This window comes from Lacerta agilis, chromosome 5, assembly GCF_009819535.1.
Source record: "Lacerta agilis isolate rLacAgi1 chromosome 5, rLacAgi1.pri, whole genome shotgun sequence".
NCBI lineage: Eukaryota > Metazoa > Chordata > Lepidosauria > Squamata > Lacertidae > Lacerta > Lacerta agilis.
This window is the reverse complement of record NC_046316.1, coordinates 69,696,113-69,715,716: the sequence shown is the minus strand read 5'-3', so window position 1 is coordinate 69,715,716 and position 19,604 is coordinate 69,696,113. Positions and strand designations below refer to the sequence as shown.

Below are 19,604 nucleotides of genomic sequence, written 5' to 3'. Positions count from 1 at the left end.
TAGCACAAACCTGCCCTTCTTTGCATTTCTTTGATACATTTTAAAGTATTACGTTCCCACCCCCAATATGTTGATCCTGCATATCAGCCTCATGCTCCAAATGAAGTTTTTAAAAAATTAAACCAAACCCTTTATCAAGGAATAAGAGGACTGCAGCACCCAATCTTTGACAACTTTGCAACACACTCAGAAGCAACAACAGGGTAGGGTGGCAAAGTTGTTAAAGACGAGCTGCAACCTTACCACTTCTTACTGTTCAAAGCTGATGCTCTTGCGTTTTGGTTTCTGAACAGTATCACAGATAAAACTAATTTACTAGAAATGTTGCGGTCTCAGTAGATCAAAGCATATACTGGAAATGTTCATTAACTGTCAACAGAATTTCTAGTAGGAGGCTCAAAATGCTTCATATTAATATTTTCAAATACAGTTATAGATGTATATAGGAATAGTTTCTATGGCACAGACTGAAATGCTGCGGTGAGCAAAATTGGAGCACTGCTTTTTCTAAAAGATATTAATTTAAACGCTAGCCAACAAAAATCTATCTAAATGTTTGCAAGCACGTTCTATTGGCCCATCTCAACTATCCCCCATTGCACTAGTACTCTTCAACACCAGAAGCTGCAACTCCTCTATGTTAATACTGTGTGTTTTATGTATGGAAAAGATGTTTTCACTGCTCTCTCAAAAACTTACAGCCTTGCTACAAAAGTACTGAGAATGTGCTTGACAAAAAACAGTGTAGCATGAAAGGATGATAGTTTAAAAATTTCAAACATTAAGTTGGCCAACAAAAAAGTCTTTTCAGTTATAATAAAACCACATTAATTGGAGCCGATCGTACCAGTGTCTGGTCAAAAACTGTATACTTTCCCAATCCATCCCATGATGTTTTCCTGGTCCCCCGCTGCCGCAGACAGTTCAGCTGGTGTTGCTCACCAAGGCCAATGTCAAAGAGAATTTGGAATTCTTTGGTGTTCCTTTTTGTTTTCTTTTTTAAAGCAAGTGTTTGTGTTACAATGTTTGAGAATAATTTTATGCTTGGCTGAGCAAGGGTATGCCTAGCACTTACACTGCACTAATCATGAGTTGCACCCTTGGTGTCAGATCTCTGGGCTATGTGGCTATCTTCCATGTTTAGACACTCCTAACTTGGGGAAACAAAACATAATTGGGGGAAGTGCAACAAAACAGCCTTTAAGGAAACATTACAGAAAAGAACATATAGTTATCCTAAATTTAGTAACCAATTTTTTCTAATGATCCCATTTATATTTTTCTGGTTATCTGTGTAGTTAAACAAGAGTGCCTAACTTGTAGCTCTGCAGATGTTCTTGGACAACTTCCATAATTCCTTACCCTTGCCATGGTGGCTGGGGCTGATGGGGTGTTCGTAATCCAGCAATATCTAAAGGTCACAGGTTAGCTGAGTAAATGCTTATGGGGTACTCTCAGGCTATCTGGATAACAGAGACTATACTGCTATACCCCATTAAGCTATCAGACATTTGGCAAATCTATATACCACTCAGAATTTTACTGAAATACATCAGTCTTCATTCACCTGCAAAAATAATCCCCTATTTAATCTGTTTAAATTATTATTCTGAACTGAAATACTAGTTAAAACAAATGAAACCTCAATTTTAATATAGATCCCAACATTCTCACTGCCAACCTGGGAGGGATAACCATTGCTCAGTCAAGCCTAAAACTTTCCTCAACATGACACTTTTTCTGTAAAATTCCAAAAGGGGATATTTGCTATATTTAGATCAGTAATAATAAAGAAAAAAATGTACCTTTCTGTTGGGATAACCACTTTGACTATGGCTTGCGACAGAGTCTGTATATGAAGTCACATCAGATAATAAACATAGAATATGTGAGTATTGTTAACAAGTAACAAGCAAAAAAATACATATGCATTGAAAATACTACACATCTATCACAAGTTTTGCAGGCAATCACTGCTGCGAAGTTATACACTACGGATTTACATAAAGAGCAAATGGCTGTGTGCAGCGAACCACTGAAGGTTCACTAATTTCAAAGCACTAGAACATTCCTGAGAGAATGCACATCAATGCGTAGAATAGGTACTATATTGGCAATGGCAGCAATCTAGAGGAGCAGGCAGGATCCATGCACACAGCAGGGCTTTTCTTTTTCTGAACAGCAATTCCCCTCTACTGCATCAGTAGCCATTTCCAAGGCCTCTTGTGTTTTGGAAACAGTTTTCTAGTACAGAATAGGGAAAAGGCTTTAAGGAAGTGGAAAAATCAAAACCTTACTGTGCCCTGGCAAGTCCCCTGCATGCATATGAAGGGGCTTACTAGATGAAAGCCAATGTAAAAAGAAAAAAAGAAATCTTCTTTCCCTTCCATTTGCTACTTGGGTCCTGCACAAACTATAGCTTATGGTTTACTTAAGCATGATTAATTAATTTAGCTGTGCAACTATGTGCTTCCTTCCATCTCCTCCTTTCTGAAGATTGACTTCTCCAATATGCACCATTGGCTTTAACCATAGTTAATCATTACATCTGCAGTAATACTGACTACAGTTAAGGCTAATCAGGACTCTCACTTAACCAGGACAAGAATCCAGCTTGGACCTTTGATTTCAGATCCTGCTTGGGGGAGTGATCCCTGGGTAGCCTTACTCACAGCTAGCAACACTGCCAACACAACTGTTAGCCATGGTTAAGGCCAACAATGGCCAATTTACACTTCAGAAAGTGATGGGGCACACAACCTTGAAGCCAGCTCTCAATTCAAACAAGAGTGTTACATTTGCACTGGCCTCTAGTTCCCAACCCTTCCAACCCTAAAGAACTTTACAACTTATTATATCATTGTGACCTTACACTTGGTTTTAAGAGATACTTACCATGTTCTAAAGACTAATATCCTTTTAAATATCCTGCCCTCTTCAGCTACTGAATCAATGTCTGAAATAATTTTTCTTCATTAAAAAAACTAATTGTGAGCTCATTTTAGTGTTAATTTATCTGCCTGGATTTAAAATTTAGCCTTCTATATGAAATAATTTAGATAATGCAAATCTGGCAGCTAACAAAAAGGGGGACATAAGAGGGGAAAAAACCAGGGAGCGTGGAGGGGGGGAAACCCCCAAGATGGCCAGATTTGAAAGTGCAATGAAAAACAAGACCCAATTCTGTGGCATAAATATACCAAGGCAATGCCTCTGAAATGAGGCTTCTTAAGCTAAGGCAGGGAACAACTCAGTTCTAGCTAAGACCTGGACAGTGCAATTCTATAAAGACAATATTAAAGACTACCATAGATTTAGCATTTATAAAGATGAGGTATGGCCCTGGTTAACTTTTTACCTTCTCAAAATCCTCCTTGTTTTTTGGTGGCGGCAACATTGGAGCATTTGGGTTCTTCAACCTCTCTCTGGGCTGAGCATTAAATGGTAGGCCTGAAGGAGGTGGCGGGAGAGTATGCTCCATCATGGAGGGAGGAATATATATAGGATGTGGAGGAATAGGAACAGCTTTGCCCCAGCCTAGTTTCATTTCAAAAGACATGATCATCTTGCCTGCCAAATGAAAGATTGCATTGGTTTAGAAATATGCAAGTTGAAAGAAATATCAATATTTCAATGAAAACAAGTGGTGTCCACATAAAAGCTCACTCATTGTGTCACATATCAAAGAATAATGTTGCCTGCTGCTGCCAGAATATGAATTCTCCCCTCCCCGCTAAGTCCTGAACTCAGTTTTATTTAGGAGAAATGTATGCTTCTAATCCTTAAGAAGAACAAGACATACTGCATCTATAGCAAGCATAGTAAAACTTTATTACATATAAAGGAGTTCTAGTTACAAGTAGCAGAATACTCACTTGTGTGCCTTCAAATATTACTAACTGCCTATGCAATCTTCTACACTGGAAAACTCAGGCAGCCTTTTAGATTGCAAGTCCCTTTTGATAGGAATACAACTTATTTTTGTGAAGTGTCCAATACTTGCATAGGGTGTACAAAAGTGGGGGTTTTTTCTCCCCCCTTCCAGGATTCTTTCACTCTAGACTCTTGAAAGAAATTCCAATGCTACCTCCTAGCCTTCACCTTTTATTAATTTGTGCCCCACATGAGGGAATGATTAATGTAAGTAAAGATGTCTATTATTTGTCTCAGGTCCACTTGAGTTGGCTCAGAAGGGTCCTTCTAAAATTTAGAGCACCCCACAATGGGGGAGGGGGGAACATGGAGCACAACTGAAAGAGAAAATATACCTCTACCCCCAATTAATTTCCACTAAAAAGTACATTGCTTCTCCCAATGCTTTTCCTCAAATGTCATATTTCAAGTTTTTTTGAAACCCTCTCTTTACCGTTTAAGTTCTTTAATGCACGTTCAGCATCTCTCCTATTCATGAAAGCAACAAATCCACAATTCCTCTCTCTCGCTCTTTCTTCATCAGTTCTTGGCCACATAATTTTGACACTTGCCAGAGGCCCAAAGCGTCCAAATTCTTGACACAGCATCTCTTCATTCATCTATAGCACATAGGAAGAAACCAGAATGTGATTAAACAATTCCCTTTCAACTGGACACAAGAAGAAAGCAGCTAAGGAACCAGGCACTGTAAAAGTGTTATGAGAAGGCCATGAATAAGCCAGACAGATTGAAGGCTCACTGTTATAGCACCAAATCATGGTTTGGAACTGGTTCTAAGTCATACTAATCTGCTGTATCTTTAACTTGCAACACAGATTTACTTCCTTGCTCACTGACATAGCATGTGGCCACTTATCCTGCAATTAACTCCAAGGTATGGGAATGGTGAAAAATCTGCCAAATATATGCCTGGGCTGTGTGAGGAGAAACACTTGGCCACTCCTCCCCAGACACAGCAGGAAGGTGGAGGGGAGAATGAATCAATGGGGGAAAGGTTACCCATAAAGCAGAAAGACTAACAAAAAATGATAAAGGGAAGTGCAAGTGGGCAAGCAGAGCTTTTTTCTTTTCTGTGGCTTTTATGCATGGCATGAGAATGTTGGTATCTTGTTCCATCAATCTCTTTTTAAGCAGGAGAGTACAGAACAAAGAAGTTCTAGTGAACCATCTTCACTCATGTTGTTAGAGCTTGAACCATACTTTCCATTGTATTCAAACATGAGAATATAAGCCATTTTTGGAACAGCTTTCTGCATAAAGTCAACCAATAAATGGTGGCTTATTACAGCAGATAAAGCTGGAAAAGGGAGGCCAAAACTTGAATCTCTACTCAGCTGATGATGATTTCATGCAAAGAGATTCTATCAGTTCCCTAGCTGTAAAATGAGAATTGACATTTCATGAATGTTCAGCAAAAATGGTTTTAATACACCTGAGTACTGTCCTAAATATGCACAATAATATTTGTTTACTGCAGATGTGGGAATATATATAAAGTTAACACAGGAAGCATTGGTCTAAACATCAATTTCTGCAATCATTACCTGGGGATTAATGTTTCCCAGGTACAAATTTGTCGTACTTGGATCTCCTACATCATGTGAACCTGGAGCATAGTCATCCAATACTAAAAAAATAAAAAATACAGGATGTAATCTAAAGTGTAAGTTTTACATTAACAAAATATTTTAATTCAATGGTTATGAAACTTTATTACCACCCGAAGATCTGTTTCTTCTTGAAGGCGCATCCACTAAGGGAAGCAAAATATGCCTATTAATTCCACAGCTTTTGTAGACTTAAAGAACTCCAATAAAATTATAATAACTACTTACTGGAACGGCGTTGGCCATCTGAATCCGATTGAGGCGGCTCAAAACGACTTAATCTACCTTTGGTTTTATGTCTTTCATCACGCTCTTCTTGAATTCTACAGAAGATATTTTATGAAAGTGATAACTGGTTGCAATCCTAATGGCTGTAGTTAAATGGTTTTTTTTTATTTTTAAAAAATCCAACACAGAGAACAGCCTGAAGCATTTTTAAATACTTTAAAATAAATGTCCCACAGGACGACTGTTCAATTATCCTTGTGTCAAGTCATCATGTTTAGCCCCAAGGTAATTCCGCTTCAAACAAGAGCAACTTTCCCCATTTCTCCAAATCTACAATGGGCTGGATCAAGACTAAGTTTATTTAAATCCCACCGCAATCAATGAAATTAGTTATAACTCTGATTTCAATAGGGACTAACTTCAAGAGTCTGGATCCAACCCAATAAAAACTGCATGCACAATTCAAAATTTCACAGGTGACACTTTTGTCTCATTGATGTATAGCAGCCTTCTTCAACTAGGTGCCCTCCAAAGCTCTGGACTACAACTCCCATGAGCCCAGCTACTTTTTAACGCAAAAAAATGTATTTTAAAACTCAATGAAAATGTAACTTAACAGTAGGCCAGTTATATTATCTATTCTGCATTCTATGCATGGCATAGCAGGTAAAGAACATCTCCACTGGCATTTTGTTCCTATTTTATTAAAGCAAATGAAAATAGCCTACATTTGTAAGAGAAACACCAGAAAACAGAACAATTATGTAGATCCATATTTATTACTTGGCTAAAATAAGAGGAGCCAAGATTTTTCAGAACACTTAGTATTTTTTTAATCTTCCCTAATTCATATATATTCTATTGCTTCTATATTTTGTGCAATTTTCCAAATTCTAAACACATATATACAGAAGGGATTATAGGACTACAAAAATTCCTGGGCATTAATATTTTTCCTAATATTAGAAGACACCATCTAAAATTCAAGCAATATACTAACAGGACTTAGGTAATTTATTCATCACCAATCTGTCCTAACTTGACGTTTTAACATAAATCAAATTCTGAAAATCTGATTATCTGAACCAACATGAAGGCAAATACATACTGTTTTAATTCTTCTTTAAAAAGCTCCAAATTGCTCTTTTTCTTTTCTTTCTCCCCCTTCTTCAAAGGCTAATAACACAAGTTGAATAATATTCAGGAACACACAATGACCATTTTATCAACATCTCAAAGCAGTTTACAGAAAGAATAAAACAATAACATTATCAGTAAAAAACAACAATGGTTAAAAGCAATTGTTTAAAACATTCAACAAATAATTATAATCAACAATAAGCTAAAAACCATATTAAACCAGTGGAGGTCTGGGAGCAGAGGTGTTATATGCTGGCAGGGTCTCACTTCTGTCAGCAACCATACACAGCATTCTGCACTAACTGCAGCTTCCATGTGAAACACAAGGGAAGCCCCACATCTATAGCGCAGTGCAGTATTCCGGCCTTGAAGTAACCAATGCATCAACTACTGTGGCTAAGCTTCTCCAGTCCAGAACAGTTATAGCTGGCTTACCAGTCATAGCTGATAAATGGCTAAAAGCACTGAGGCTACCTGGGTCCCCAGTGACAAAGCTGTATCCAGAAGAACCTCTGGACCACAAACCTGCTCCTTCAGGGGGATGCAACCCCATCCAGGCTACAGAATTGCTCAGTTTGAAGGACACAGGAAAACACCTATGCAACCTCCATCCTGTCAGGTTTCAAGCTTAAAACCTATTCACAATTCATCAACATCACACGTAACACTAAAATGGCCTGCAATTCAACACGGGGAAGCTGCAATGCCATATAAGAGCATTATGTCTAGGGGTATTTCAGGTGAAGGGGAGAGCCACCAATCACTTACACCCCACCCCAAGACCTGCAGAAAGCCATGGGGTAATCCCTGAACTTCTAATAACAGTCCTATCTGTTTCCTTATGTTTGGATAAAATGGGGAGAAGACACACTAGCCTTCAAATAGGATTTCACAACCTTGTTCCTTTTATTATTTATTTACTGAAACCAATATAATTAGAAAATAGCACATTCTTCTAGAAATGTTTCTTAAATCAAAGGCCACCACAATTGATATTTTAAATTTTGCACTTTATGCTTTTACAACTGTAAGTCGCTTTGAGACATTTTATGTAGTAAACAACAAATAAATGTAACAATGATAATAACATTGACTATTTCACTTTTCCTAAGTAACACCAAAACATGGTTTGGCACTACAGGAATTTCCTGCTTGTCTTTTCTGCTTTATTCCATAATTTTCATCTACATCACTTTATAAGATTCACTTGAAAAGCATAAATAACTAAAATAGTAATTAATGCCTTTTCAAAACAAGATATAGGGAAACAAAATACCTGCAAAATCTAAACTTACTGGCTTTTTGGTTTCTATTATTAGAAGGGATGGAGGCCTCTCATTAGAAGAAGATGACTGGCTCTGGCTCTGGGTTTTTTGATCTGCAAATCTTGATGAAGGTTTGTAGATTTTTCCTCGTTTCTCATCAGTTTCGTGTTCTGCTGAAAGACAGGCTAATGGTTACTGAAAGATTCTATTTGAACACACTAGCAATGTGCCTTTTAAACAGAGTTCCCCAACCCGCAATATCACAAACTGAGAAATGCACACCTTTCCCAAGGTGTTTTTTTCCCCTTTTGCCAGATTACATGGGAAACAGGGTGCTGCTGTTCAAAAAGTTCAAGTCTAAAGCCCCACTGGGCTCTCAAAATGAGATGCATGCTTTTTGGGAGGGCATAACTGAAGGCGGCCCTGTTTAGGGAAGTTTTTAATGTTTGATGCTGTATTGTTTTTAATATTCAGTTGGAAGCCACCCGGAGTGGCGGGGAAACCCAGCCAGATGGGTGGGGTATAGATATATTGTTGTTGTTGTTTTATTCATCATTAGAAGGAACATTGTCAGAAATGTTTCTTAATCTGAAACCCAAACATTTTAAGTAGGATAAAAAAATAATTAATCCAAGTATTCCTTATAAATAATTCTATGTAGTATAGTGGCATATCTTACCTTTAGATGCATTAACAATACCTCCTCTGACAAACGTCTTCACTTTATTACCATCACTTCCTTCAAAGGCAGCAAGGAATTCTTCATAAATTTCTGCAGCTGCTTTCTCATCTTCCTACATCCACCAAAATGTTATGCAAGTTACTAATTCTGAGTCATTTTAATATTGTTTATATTCATTTTTGTACCCATGCTAACCTGAACTACCAACAAGGTGCAGGATGCAAATTCTCTTGCCACAATACTTTATCCCCACATGAAGAGGAAACTCATAGATTAAGTTAGCATTACTGGCTTCGATCCTAAACTGCTCTTCCTTTAGTTTAAGGAAGGGGAATTCCATTAAGTCCTTCCTCCATTTGCAGCCCCCAACAACATATCCCATACTATGCCCAAGGATATCTCAGCATTCATGAGCAGACTTTGAGAGAAGGGAAAATCTATAGCAAAGTAGAAATAATATAATACTGGCCAGATTGGATAGCATCAAAGTTGCAATTAACTTTTTTCAGGTGGCAATCGTTAGGAATTGTCATTTAACAATGCCTTCATTTTTTCCATTTAAATGTAAAAAGTCTGCACTATTGAGATGCTTTGTCTTAAAAGTATTCCAATAAAAATAATTGTCATAACATATTATTAAGTGGGCTTATGGTTTTTTCTCCACTATTTAAATATTTTTGCTTCTACTCCCTTTGGCTACTGGAAACACTTTTAATTCATCCAGGACACAATAGTAAACAAAACTAAAAAGGGACACCTTGTTACTAAGTCAAACATGCTAAGTCAGATCCAAATTGATGATGACACTGGAAAACGTTCTCTAAAACCTACATCACCAACTAAAAATGAAACTATGAGTATGAAGGGTACAATCTTCATTTTCAAAGACTCCAATCTCAAGATAGAATTTGGGATTAATTAGAAACATAAAGGCTACAAAGAACTGAGACTACACAACCAGGACATGGTATAGCCTATTGCTGTGCCTGTCCCTGATGGCAGACATACTGGGGTGTTCATCCCCAATTAGTTAATTTGATTCTCTTGAATTTTGTTTACGAATCAGTTAGAAAAAAGGGACCCCCCCGTAGGTTCATTATAACCAGGATTAAAAACAACAAACACCACACATAATAGCCAAACTGAGTTAAGAAGAAATTTGCATTCAAAGAGTGATCCTGTAGCCCAACCTAATATTGGTTAGAACTTGCATCTTACTGGGCTAAACTTTTCTGTCTGAAATCCGTCCATTGGTTTAGAGAAACAGCTGTGTGCGCAATTTAGATTTGGCAGCAAATGTTAACAAGATACAACATTCAAAGAGTACAACAGGAAAAACAACACTAAACTAAGTCAATATTATCCAAATAAAAGCTTCTGGTTTTATTAGCAATAAGTAGAACATAACCATCTGATTAAATAATAATAAAATAGTTCCAAAAGTATTACCTTCTTTTTCAGTTCTTCCTGTTCTTTCTTGCTTAAAGTTCTCTTGGCAGCACTCATCTTGCCAATACTAAATGCTTTAAGTTTGCTTTCTAAAAGTGGCTGCAAGAGAAAAAAAAATTAATTTGATCATAAGTCTGAAAAGTTATTTGCACCACTGGAAATCATCAACCAACCAAGCTAGGCAACTTTGAGGTGCTGAAGACTAGGATTCTTACAGGTAGAGAAACCTGTTAGTCAAAGGCACAAGACAGGTGTCAGGAAGATATAAAGAGAACAGACAGAAGAATATGTTTGGGTAGGGAAGGGCTGGGGGTTTACAGGCCAAGTGAAGTTTCAGGAGAGGGAAGAGACAAGGGAACAAGACATGGTGATCTGGGAGGCAGAACAGTAGAAAAATCATAGGCTATAGAAGGATGGGGAAAGGGTTCAAGATTAGGTGAATTTAAGTTTATATTAAGAGATCGGATGTAGGGTGGCATACAAATTTAATTAACAACAAAAACAAAATACTTTGTGCTTTTGAGAAGATCTGCATCTCAAAGCAGGATCTATATCAATAAGCACAGTCTTTAAAATATGTTTTACAGAGCACTTCTTGAAATGCTCAACCACATTAAAACTCATTCACACCAACAGTATACAATGATATAAAAGAAACTGCAGACCATTGTACTATATCCAACATGTAGTACAACTGGCAAAAAGCCCACTTTGGGAAGGGAATGAACCAAAGTAACAATAATCATTTTTAAAGAGACAACAGCTCATACATATCAATTGGTGAGGACAACAGGAACAGTTTTGTTAAGATTTTTGCTCATCCACCTTGAGACTTACATGATTCTCTGGAGATCCAGTTACACGTGTTGTGTCCGGCACCCTGGCCTAAAAATGAAGGATATACAAGAATTACATTCTGGAGGCATTTAATTGGTTGTCAACACAATTTTCTTTTGAACTACCTTTACCATCAACTCAAAACTAATGGTTTGACCATTCTGAAAAGAATTTTGAAAAATACAGTCATCTCTCTACTCCAGGGATTCTAAAATGAGCTCAAGTTCTATAAGTGAGAGGCAATATTCTTCAAAATAATCTCATTATTTTTAACTGCACAAAGTGGTCACCATGTAGGATCTTTGATATATCACTTTCCTTCACTTTGCAAGGCTTTCCAGCAATAATCCTGAAGTTGTCTACTCCAGGTAGTCCAATGTGACTATCTTATTTCCAGCTGCTGATCCAGAAATTCCTTTATCTACCTCATACGTAATCCACTTGCTATAAAGGAAATAACATTTTAGTAAAATTTTATATTCTTCCTATTTTCATTGACCAAAATCCAATCTGCTATTCAGACCCTGGAAAGAAACCACATAATTTCATTGCAGAATTTAATCGGTAACTTTATTGCTTTGTTTCTTTTTGACCTTCGTGAATGATTTAGCTTTTGAATAGATTTGAAAGGAGTCGATTAAATTATGCAATGAAATTATGTGGTTTCTCTCAAATTAGTACTCAAAAGCTAAATTCATTCACAAAGGTGAAAAAGAAACAAAACAAAGCAATAAAGTTATGATCCAAACACCTGCCAAGTTCAATTTTAGTCTATTCATTTTGATCAATTGAACTCTATACTGTTTATTAAGGTACCTGCTATTTGAGACAGAACGAGTTTTATGGTTCATTGGATCCTTGCCCCAAATTCTCAAAACAAGTCTATTCTGCCATGTTATGAAGAAAACCATTTGTGAACCTCAGTCTAACTTCCTTATTCAATAAAGATGTGAACACTGGAAATAAAGTAACAAGTGAAACTGAATCACAACCTGGTAATTCATTTTCTAATACAAAAAATATCTAACTTTATTGAAAGCCAAGCACTAGTAGAAAATTGATTTTATTAGTATCTAGAAAAAAGGAGGTTTCAGAGACCATGCATCATATTGTTCAGTTCCCATACAATTAAAATGGCAATCAGTAGTCATTTCTCATTGATTTTAATGGGCTAAATTTCACTGATTTTACTACGGCCTAAATTTTGTTGTTTGTGGGACTTAAGAACAGATCTCTCAATGCATCTGCATAAAATGCAAGTGGAAGCCTTTTCCCCTTAAAATAAAGGCAAGAATACTGCATTTCCTTTACTGTACAAGTAATATTTGGATAGATAGAATTTTTTTGGGGGGGGGAAGCTTGCCAGTGTTTTCTACAGAAATAATCCAGTTGAAGACCATATTCAATAGCAATGGCTGAGATTCCAAAAGCTGCTCAAACACACACAAGGGGCTTGCGCTAGGTAAGTGAAATTCATTATCCTCTCCCCTCTTGAAATAGCTGAGCCCTATCCTGTACCACAAAGTACTTTTGAAACTGTTCAGTTTCAAAGGCAGTTTGCCAGATGATGTGGCAGTGTAGGTTAAAGGGTGGTGAGAAAAGAGAGGTAACCTAAAGGCTTGGGTTTCAGCTTCACAGTTATTGAATTGGGGTGAATAAGATTAACTTTACTCAATTCCGCACTGTGCAGTCTGCTTAAATCATTAAAGGTAAAGGGACCCCTGATCATTAGGTCCAGTCACAGATGACTCAGGGGTTGTGATGCTCATCTTGCTTTACTGGCCGAGGAAGCCGGCGTACCGCTTCCAGGTCATGTGCCCAGCATGACTAAGCCGCTTCTGGCGAACCAGAGCAGCGCACGGAAACGCCGTTTACCTTCCCACCGGAGCGGTACCTATTTATCTACTTGCCCTTTGACGTGCTTTCGAACTGCTAGGTTGTCAGGAGGTTTAAATCATCACTGCTCTATATTTCTTCAAACTGTCCCAATATTTTAGGGAAACTTGTTTTCCCATAGAAAGTACATCAACTAAAATCACTTGAAGGAAGGCGGATGCTGTGCAACATTTGGTCAGTTTTTAGACATAATAATCCCTGCTTCATAAATGATTGTTTTATGAAGTCACTGGTGATTCTCACTACGAGTACCAGACTGTAGCGTGGGGGTAGCCAACTTGGTGCCCTTCAGATGTTGGAAGTACTGTTTCCCTCTGCCCCAACAGTCAAGGTTGATTAGAACTGTAGCCCAGCAGCACCTGAAGGGCACAACATTGACTATCAGCATCCTAGTGAACCAAGTCCTTTTTTGTATATTAAACTTTTAACCTACAAATGTAATAAGAGCTTAGAGCAGAGCTGGCAACAGTCCTCAGAAGGCCACTCCACTTGCTCATTAAACATTCAAAAAACTAGTGCCTGAATTTGCTTTGCTTTCTGTTCCTTTGCTTTTCTGTATGTCTGTTAAACTGTAAGAGTGTTTCTTAAATATTTGTATAGCATCTAGAAAAGTATAGGTGCTTTATATATATATATTTTAAAAGTAGTGCCACACCACCACATTTTCCCAGTGCTGCCGATTATTTTATTACCATACTTGATTTAGAACAAGGATAGCCAATGTGGTCCCCTCGAGTTAATACATTGTTGGACTACAATTTCTGTCATCCCAACTACTGGGCAAGCTGGCTGAGCCTGATGGGAGTTCAACAACATCTAAAGAAGTCTGTTGGCTACCATTATTTAGATGGTTCTTGATCTCCAATAATGCACACATAATCCTCAAAAATACAAGCAAAACAAAAATACCTACATGAATATATGAATATGAATATATGTCAATTCATATATAAAAAGACAATGGAAACAACTAGCTGAAGACACATTGTTCAATGTGGTTGTGTACTTTTGATGTTTAATTTATTGTTTATGAATACTTTTTGTTTTATGTTTGTAATTATGTGATTTTTTAAAAATATATATGTTGCAGGCTGCCTTGAGCATGGTTTTAACTTTGGAAAAGCAGTATACAAATAAAATGATTAATTGGTCCCAAGTTAAAAGATGCATAAGCTATCACCTCTGTACCATCCTTTATAATAAACATCATTTAATTCCAGAAACACAGTTAAGGTGGCAGCATAAAATCCAGGGATCTATACCTAAAACAAGCAACTTTTTGGGAACAAAATCCGTCAACAAAATTCTGAAATATAACTCATGCAAGGAGGAAGAAACTGCTCTAGAACAGCTTTAACATATCAAATAAGGAAGGCCATTTCACTCAAATCCCTACCTATTTTTCCCCCATGTAACAAAAAGCCTTGTACATCATAACATACTTTGTGGTGTGTAAATGCAATGAAAAGCCAGTCATGAAAATTGTGCAGCCATGTTAGCAATTATCTACTATTTAATCATTTCTGCCATTTTTGAGTACGTATTGCATCTCCTTCATGACAATGCAGGACAGCACAAACATTCAAAATGAACTACTACACTGTATCTTACATGGCCCCGCGTCGCAAAAGGCAGGACACATATGTGCCAATATTACCTAAGTAAAATGATCGCCAGGATGCATAAACTGAATGTTTATGCGGCTCGAAGGTGGAGGGGACAAGCATGGATCACACGCACCAGACCGCTCTCTCTCCAAGCACACGAGGGCTTAAAAATGGGGAGGGGAGGTTAAAAGTCCACACCGGGATAGACTCCCAAGAATAATCAATGCAGAATGGAATAGTGACCTATATACACCCCACGTTTTTGCAGCCTTTCCCGAAGAAACCCCGAAGAGACGGTGCATCGGAGGAGCGGGAGAACGAAAAAAACAGAAACAGCTCTCTCCCGGAGAGAAGGGATACTTTTTTAAAAAAATGTGTAAGGAAAGGGAGGCGACACTGCCGCTTCGCTTGCTCCCCGCTATAATCCGCCCCTATCCGTCGGCCTCGCACTGCCACCGGCTGAGCTGGGAGGCGGGAGAGAGACTAGGCCGCGAAGCCAACCGAGCTCGCTTCCTCGCCCGCCTGCGCACCACGTCCCGCAGCGACAGCACGCGCGTCTCCAGGCCGGCTCCCCGCGCCGACCCTCCGCGTTCACCCACCGGCACTTGCCCGCCTGCCCCCCTCGGACCAGGCGGAACCGCCAATTGGGCCCCAAGAGCGGCCTCACCTTCGCACTGGCCTTCTGCGAACCGCCTGGCGTCTTGTCCGCCATCTTGATTCTGTTCCCCCGCTCGAGCCTCAGCGGCGGAAATCGAGCGCCGACTCCACAGATTTGAAGAGAGAGGGATTCTAGGCGGAAGGAACGGCGGCGGCGAGGAGGAAGGGCAAGGCGCGGCGAGCCGATAGCCGAGCGCGAGATTTCGGAAGGCAAAAAAAAAAAATGGTTGGGCGAAGGAGGAAGCCTAGCTCCGCCTCGCCTGCAGGGCATAAGGCGAGAGAGAGGGCGCGTTGGCGCGCATGCGCGGAGAAAGGGCTTGCTTCGAATGGGATGCAGATTTTTAAAATCCTATTGACGTCTTGCCAGCTTGGCATGTGCAGCCAACGCTGATCCGGACACTCAAGCAAGTCGCCCAGAGCCCGCCGAGCCATGAGCCCAAATGAGGCTAATTAAGTAATGCATAATGAATATGTGTGTATTCATTATGCAGGAATATATTCATTTTATCTCTCTCTCTCTCTCTCTCTCTCTCTCTATATATATATATATATATATATATATATATAATCATGCCACAAGTAAATTATATGCATTTCCTATAGCGCTGAGTAGCTCCAGTGTATAATAATAGCGTTACGGGACAGAGCTTTCGGACAGATTTTATTTATTTATAGGGATAATGTGAGTCAGAGAAGAGCTGTTGAAATACTAAACTGGCGCCTTGGAAACAGTTCTGGGATGAGGGCAAACAGATTAAATCTGAGAAAAATGGAGGTCCTGTAGGTTCCAAGATGCCCAGCTGTAGAAGGAGGCTACCAGCTTGTCCTAGATGGGGGGGGGGGGGCACTCGCCTTGAAAGACCTCGTGTGCCGTTTGGAGAGCCTCCTGAACTCATCGCTGGTTGGGAAATACAACGTGGCTTTTGTAGCCAGGAGTGCGTTATTCCAGCTTTTGGCTGGTATGTGAATTGCAGCACTACTGTTTTTGGAAAGATTCGACCTAGCCCCACATTGGTTCCTGCTCCAGTAATGCCCAGAGACTAGACTACTGTAATACACACTGCAGATGTGCTTGAAGTTGGTTTGAAAACTTGAGCTGCTCCATAGTCCTGTTGGGAAAGCTTCAGTGCATTTATAGGCTCAATTTAAAGTGCTGTTTTTAATGTCTAAAGCTATAAATGTTTTGGACCTAAGCTGGCTTCACCTACGCTATCCTGTCTGCATAATGAAGTTGGGTGGACTGTGGCTATTTCCTTTTTGTTTTGTTGGTTGAAAGATACTCGGAGTCCAGTGTGACTTTCATGCTCTTTATTCAGCTCATAGTAGTGAGGAATGCAGTTCCCCCAAAACGTTTGCTTTATATACACTATTTACACAATGGGCCCCACGTGATTGGCTAATTCCGGGATACTCCTGTATGCCAATCGGAATGCGGATTCACTTCCACCTGGAGCTGGATTGGGTGGCTCCTGCGGACCAATCAGACTGCTGCAATCTCAATCCTATTGTTCTGGGACCAATCAGACTGCTGCAATCTCAATCCTATTGTTCTGGGACCAGTCAGACTGCTGCAATCTCAATCCTATTGTTCTAGGACCAATCAGACTGGTGCATTTTGGATCCTATTCAACTCAGTACATAACATTGGTCTTTTTATCTTTGAGAAGACTAGGTGGTTTTATCTCTTACATGTGTGCTTCATGTGCTGCATTGTTGTAAGCCACTTTGAATGGGCAATACCTGGAAAAGCAACCCGGAAATACTAAGGAAAAAAACATTAAGCTAAAAACCACCACATCTCGTGGCAGAAAATTCCATACATTAATTATTGCAAGAAGAAGAGGAAGAAGAAGAGTTTGGATTTGATATCCCGCTTTTCACTACCTGAAGGAGTCTCAAAGCGGCTCACATTCTCCTTTCCCTTCCTCCCCCACAACAAACACTTTGTGAGGTGAGTGGGGCTGAGAGACTTCAGAGAAGTGTGTCTTGCCCAAGGTCACCCAGCAGCTGCATGTGGAGGAGCGGAGACGCGAACCCAGTTCCCCAGATTACGAGGTCTACCGCTCTTAACCACTACACCACACTGGCTCCCACTTCCACTTGACATGTCAGCTACATAATCAAAAGGCCCAGGAAGTTGTACGTTGTCCAGGATTATGTACGAAGACTTGGTACAATCATGTATTAGTCATAAAATTGTAGGGTTGGACGGGACCGAAAGAGTCATCAAGTCCAATCCCCTGCAATGCAGGAGGTTGGACTAGAACTAGATTCAGAAAGAGAAAACAAATAAGTTACAATCCATGACTACTGCAGATCCTCCAAGTGTGCCTATTTTCCAAGGATGTCCTTAATTTAGAGAAGCCGCCCCATTTTCTGATTTGATCCTGGAATGTCCCGCTTTTCCTTAGGACGTCCCTATTTTCATTGGAGAAATGTTGAAGGGTATGGAATTATCCAACCTTCAGGCCATCTGAAGGCAATCATGTAGTGTATAGGCAAGGTTTTTTAAAAAATGTTTAATTTTTTATGTTTTTACATATGTTGGGGGAAGTGGGTGGCACTGTGGTCTAAACCACTGAACCTCTGGGCTTGCCGATCAGAAGGTCGGCGGTTCGAATCCCCGTGACAGGGTGAGTTCCCATTGCTTGGTCCCAGCTCCTGCCAACCTAGCAGTTCAAAAGCACACCAATAAGTGCAAGTAGATAAATAGGTACCGCTCAGGCAGGAAGGTAAACAGTGTTTCCGTGCGCTGCTCTGGTTTTGGTGTTCCGTTGCGTCAGAAGTGGCTTAGTCATGCTGGCCACGACCTGGAAAAGCTCTGCGGACAAATTCCGCTCCCTCGGCCTGTAAAGCGAGATGAGCGCCGCAACCCCAGAGTCGTCTGCGACTGGACTTAACTGTCAGGGTTCCTTTACCTTTTTATATATGTTGGAAGCTGTGCAGAGTGGCTGGGACAACCCAAGTAAGATGGGTGGGTTATAAATAGTAAAATTATATTTATGGAATGGGATGTCCTATTTTCATTGGAGAAATGTTGGATGGTATGCTACTGTAATGTGCTCTACATGCCTTTAAAGTCTGTTCAAAAACTTCACCTACCATAAAGCACAGCTGCTCAACTGCTTGAGGGGTAAAGTGATAGAGTATATACAGTGGTACCTCTGGTTACGTACTTAATTTGTTCCGGAGGTCCGTTCTAACCTGAAACTGTTCTTAACCTGAAGCACCACTTAGTTAATGGGGCCTCCCGCTGCCGCTGCGCTGCCAGAGCACAATTTCTGTTCTTATCCTGAAGCAAAGTTCTTAACCTGAAGCGTTATTTCTGGGTTAGCGGAGTATGTAACCTGAAGCGTATGTAACCTGAAGCGTATGTAACCCGAGCTACCACTGTAATACCTAGTCTGTACAGCACACTTACATGAACTTGCCCATACGGCTCCTCCATCTGGCATACTCTTAAGAGCAATCATGCAGATTGTACTTAGATTAAGGCCAACAGTTCAATGGGCCAAAATGAAAAAGGTTGCAAAGAGCATTTTCACTGGTGGACCCGTCTTTGTAGAACTTTCTTCCTCCACCAAAGTACATTTGGCCACCACTTTAGCCATTTCAGAATGGGCCTTAAACAGCTTTTGTTCTAATTCATTTTTTTACTAATGTGGGGCTAGATTTTTAAGCCACCACTGCTTATGATTGTGTATTATGGTTTCTGTGTATTGCTGATCTGAGTTTAAGTTGTTCTATGCTGCTGTTTTACTTTTAATATTTTTTTATGTCAGCTTTCTTTTTATTGTATTGGGTGTTGTGTTATTTTTGTGAATTGCATTGGGAGGGCTTTCCAGACTGGAAAGGTGGGATATAAAATACATTCAAGTGCTGAAACCTGCAAAAAAAAAAAAACCCCAACAACAACAAATAGGCATATATGGAAGAAGAAGAAGAAGAAGAAGAAGAAGAAGAAGAAGAAGAAGAAGAAAGCCCACATCATATTTGGTTCAGAGTGAGTGGTGATGCAACTGTCGTATCAAAGGAATTGAAGAAATCTCCAGAACCCTAAAGTCTTGAGCTTTTGAAACAACTGTGTATATAGATGTATGTACATCATATAAAGATAATTCAGCTGCAGGCCCTCACATTTCAGTGGCATGGTCTAGTAAAAGATTGTGCTCAGCCATGCCACATTTTTGCATAAACACGTTTTAAAAAGTCTTGTAAAGACTGTTCTGTGGGGTTCCTCACCACTAGGGGGTGCAGTCAACACATTTTTCGAAAGGAAAAGATGAGCAATACAGTACTGAAA

The 19,604-nt window shown here is 39.6% G+C and overlaps 1 protein-coding gene across 5 annotated transcripts in view; it reads right to left on the bottom strand.

Annotated features, from left to right (window-relative positions):
* The window catches only part of U2SURP (U2 snRNP associated SURP domain containing), a 33,243-nt gene extending 17,805 nt beyond the window's left edge, over positions 1–15,438 (bottom strand). The window contains exons 1-12 of one of the 5 annotated variants that reach the window (XM_033150384.1): positions 15,312–15,438; positions 11,142–11,189; positions 10,305–10,403; positions 8,853–8,967; positions 8,204–8,346; positions 6,877–6,944; positions 5,769–5,863; positions 5,651–5,686; positions 5,478–5,560; positions 4,367–4,532; positions 3,359–3,570; positions 1,806–1,849 (exon numbers count right to left, since the gene is read on the bottom strand). In XM_033150384.1, coding sequence (XP_033006275.1) covers positions 1,806–1,849; positions 3,359–3,570; positions 4,367–4,532; positions 5,478–5,560; positions 5,651–5,686; positions 5,769–5,863; positions 6,877–6,944; positions 8,204–8,346; positions 8,853–8,967; positions 10,305–10,403; positions 11,142–11,189; positions 15,312–15,356 — 1,154 coding nt within the window. In that variant the 5' untranslated portion in view covers positions 15,357–15,438. Of the gene's footprint in view, positions 1–1,805; positions 1,850–3,358; positions 3,571–4,366; positions 4,533–5,477; positions 5,561–5,650; positions 5,687–5,768; positions 5,864–6,876; positions 6,945–8,203; positions 8,347–8,852; positions 8,968–10,304; positions 10,404–11,141; positions 11,190–15,311 lie in introns of those variants that run through there. The other 4 variants (XM_033150386.1, XM_033150385.1, XM_033150387.1 and 1 more) reach the window with 4 other exon arrangements.
* Between the last annotated feature and the right edge of the window lie 4,166 nt (positions 15,439–19,604).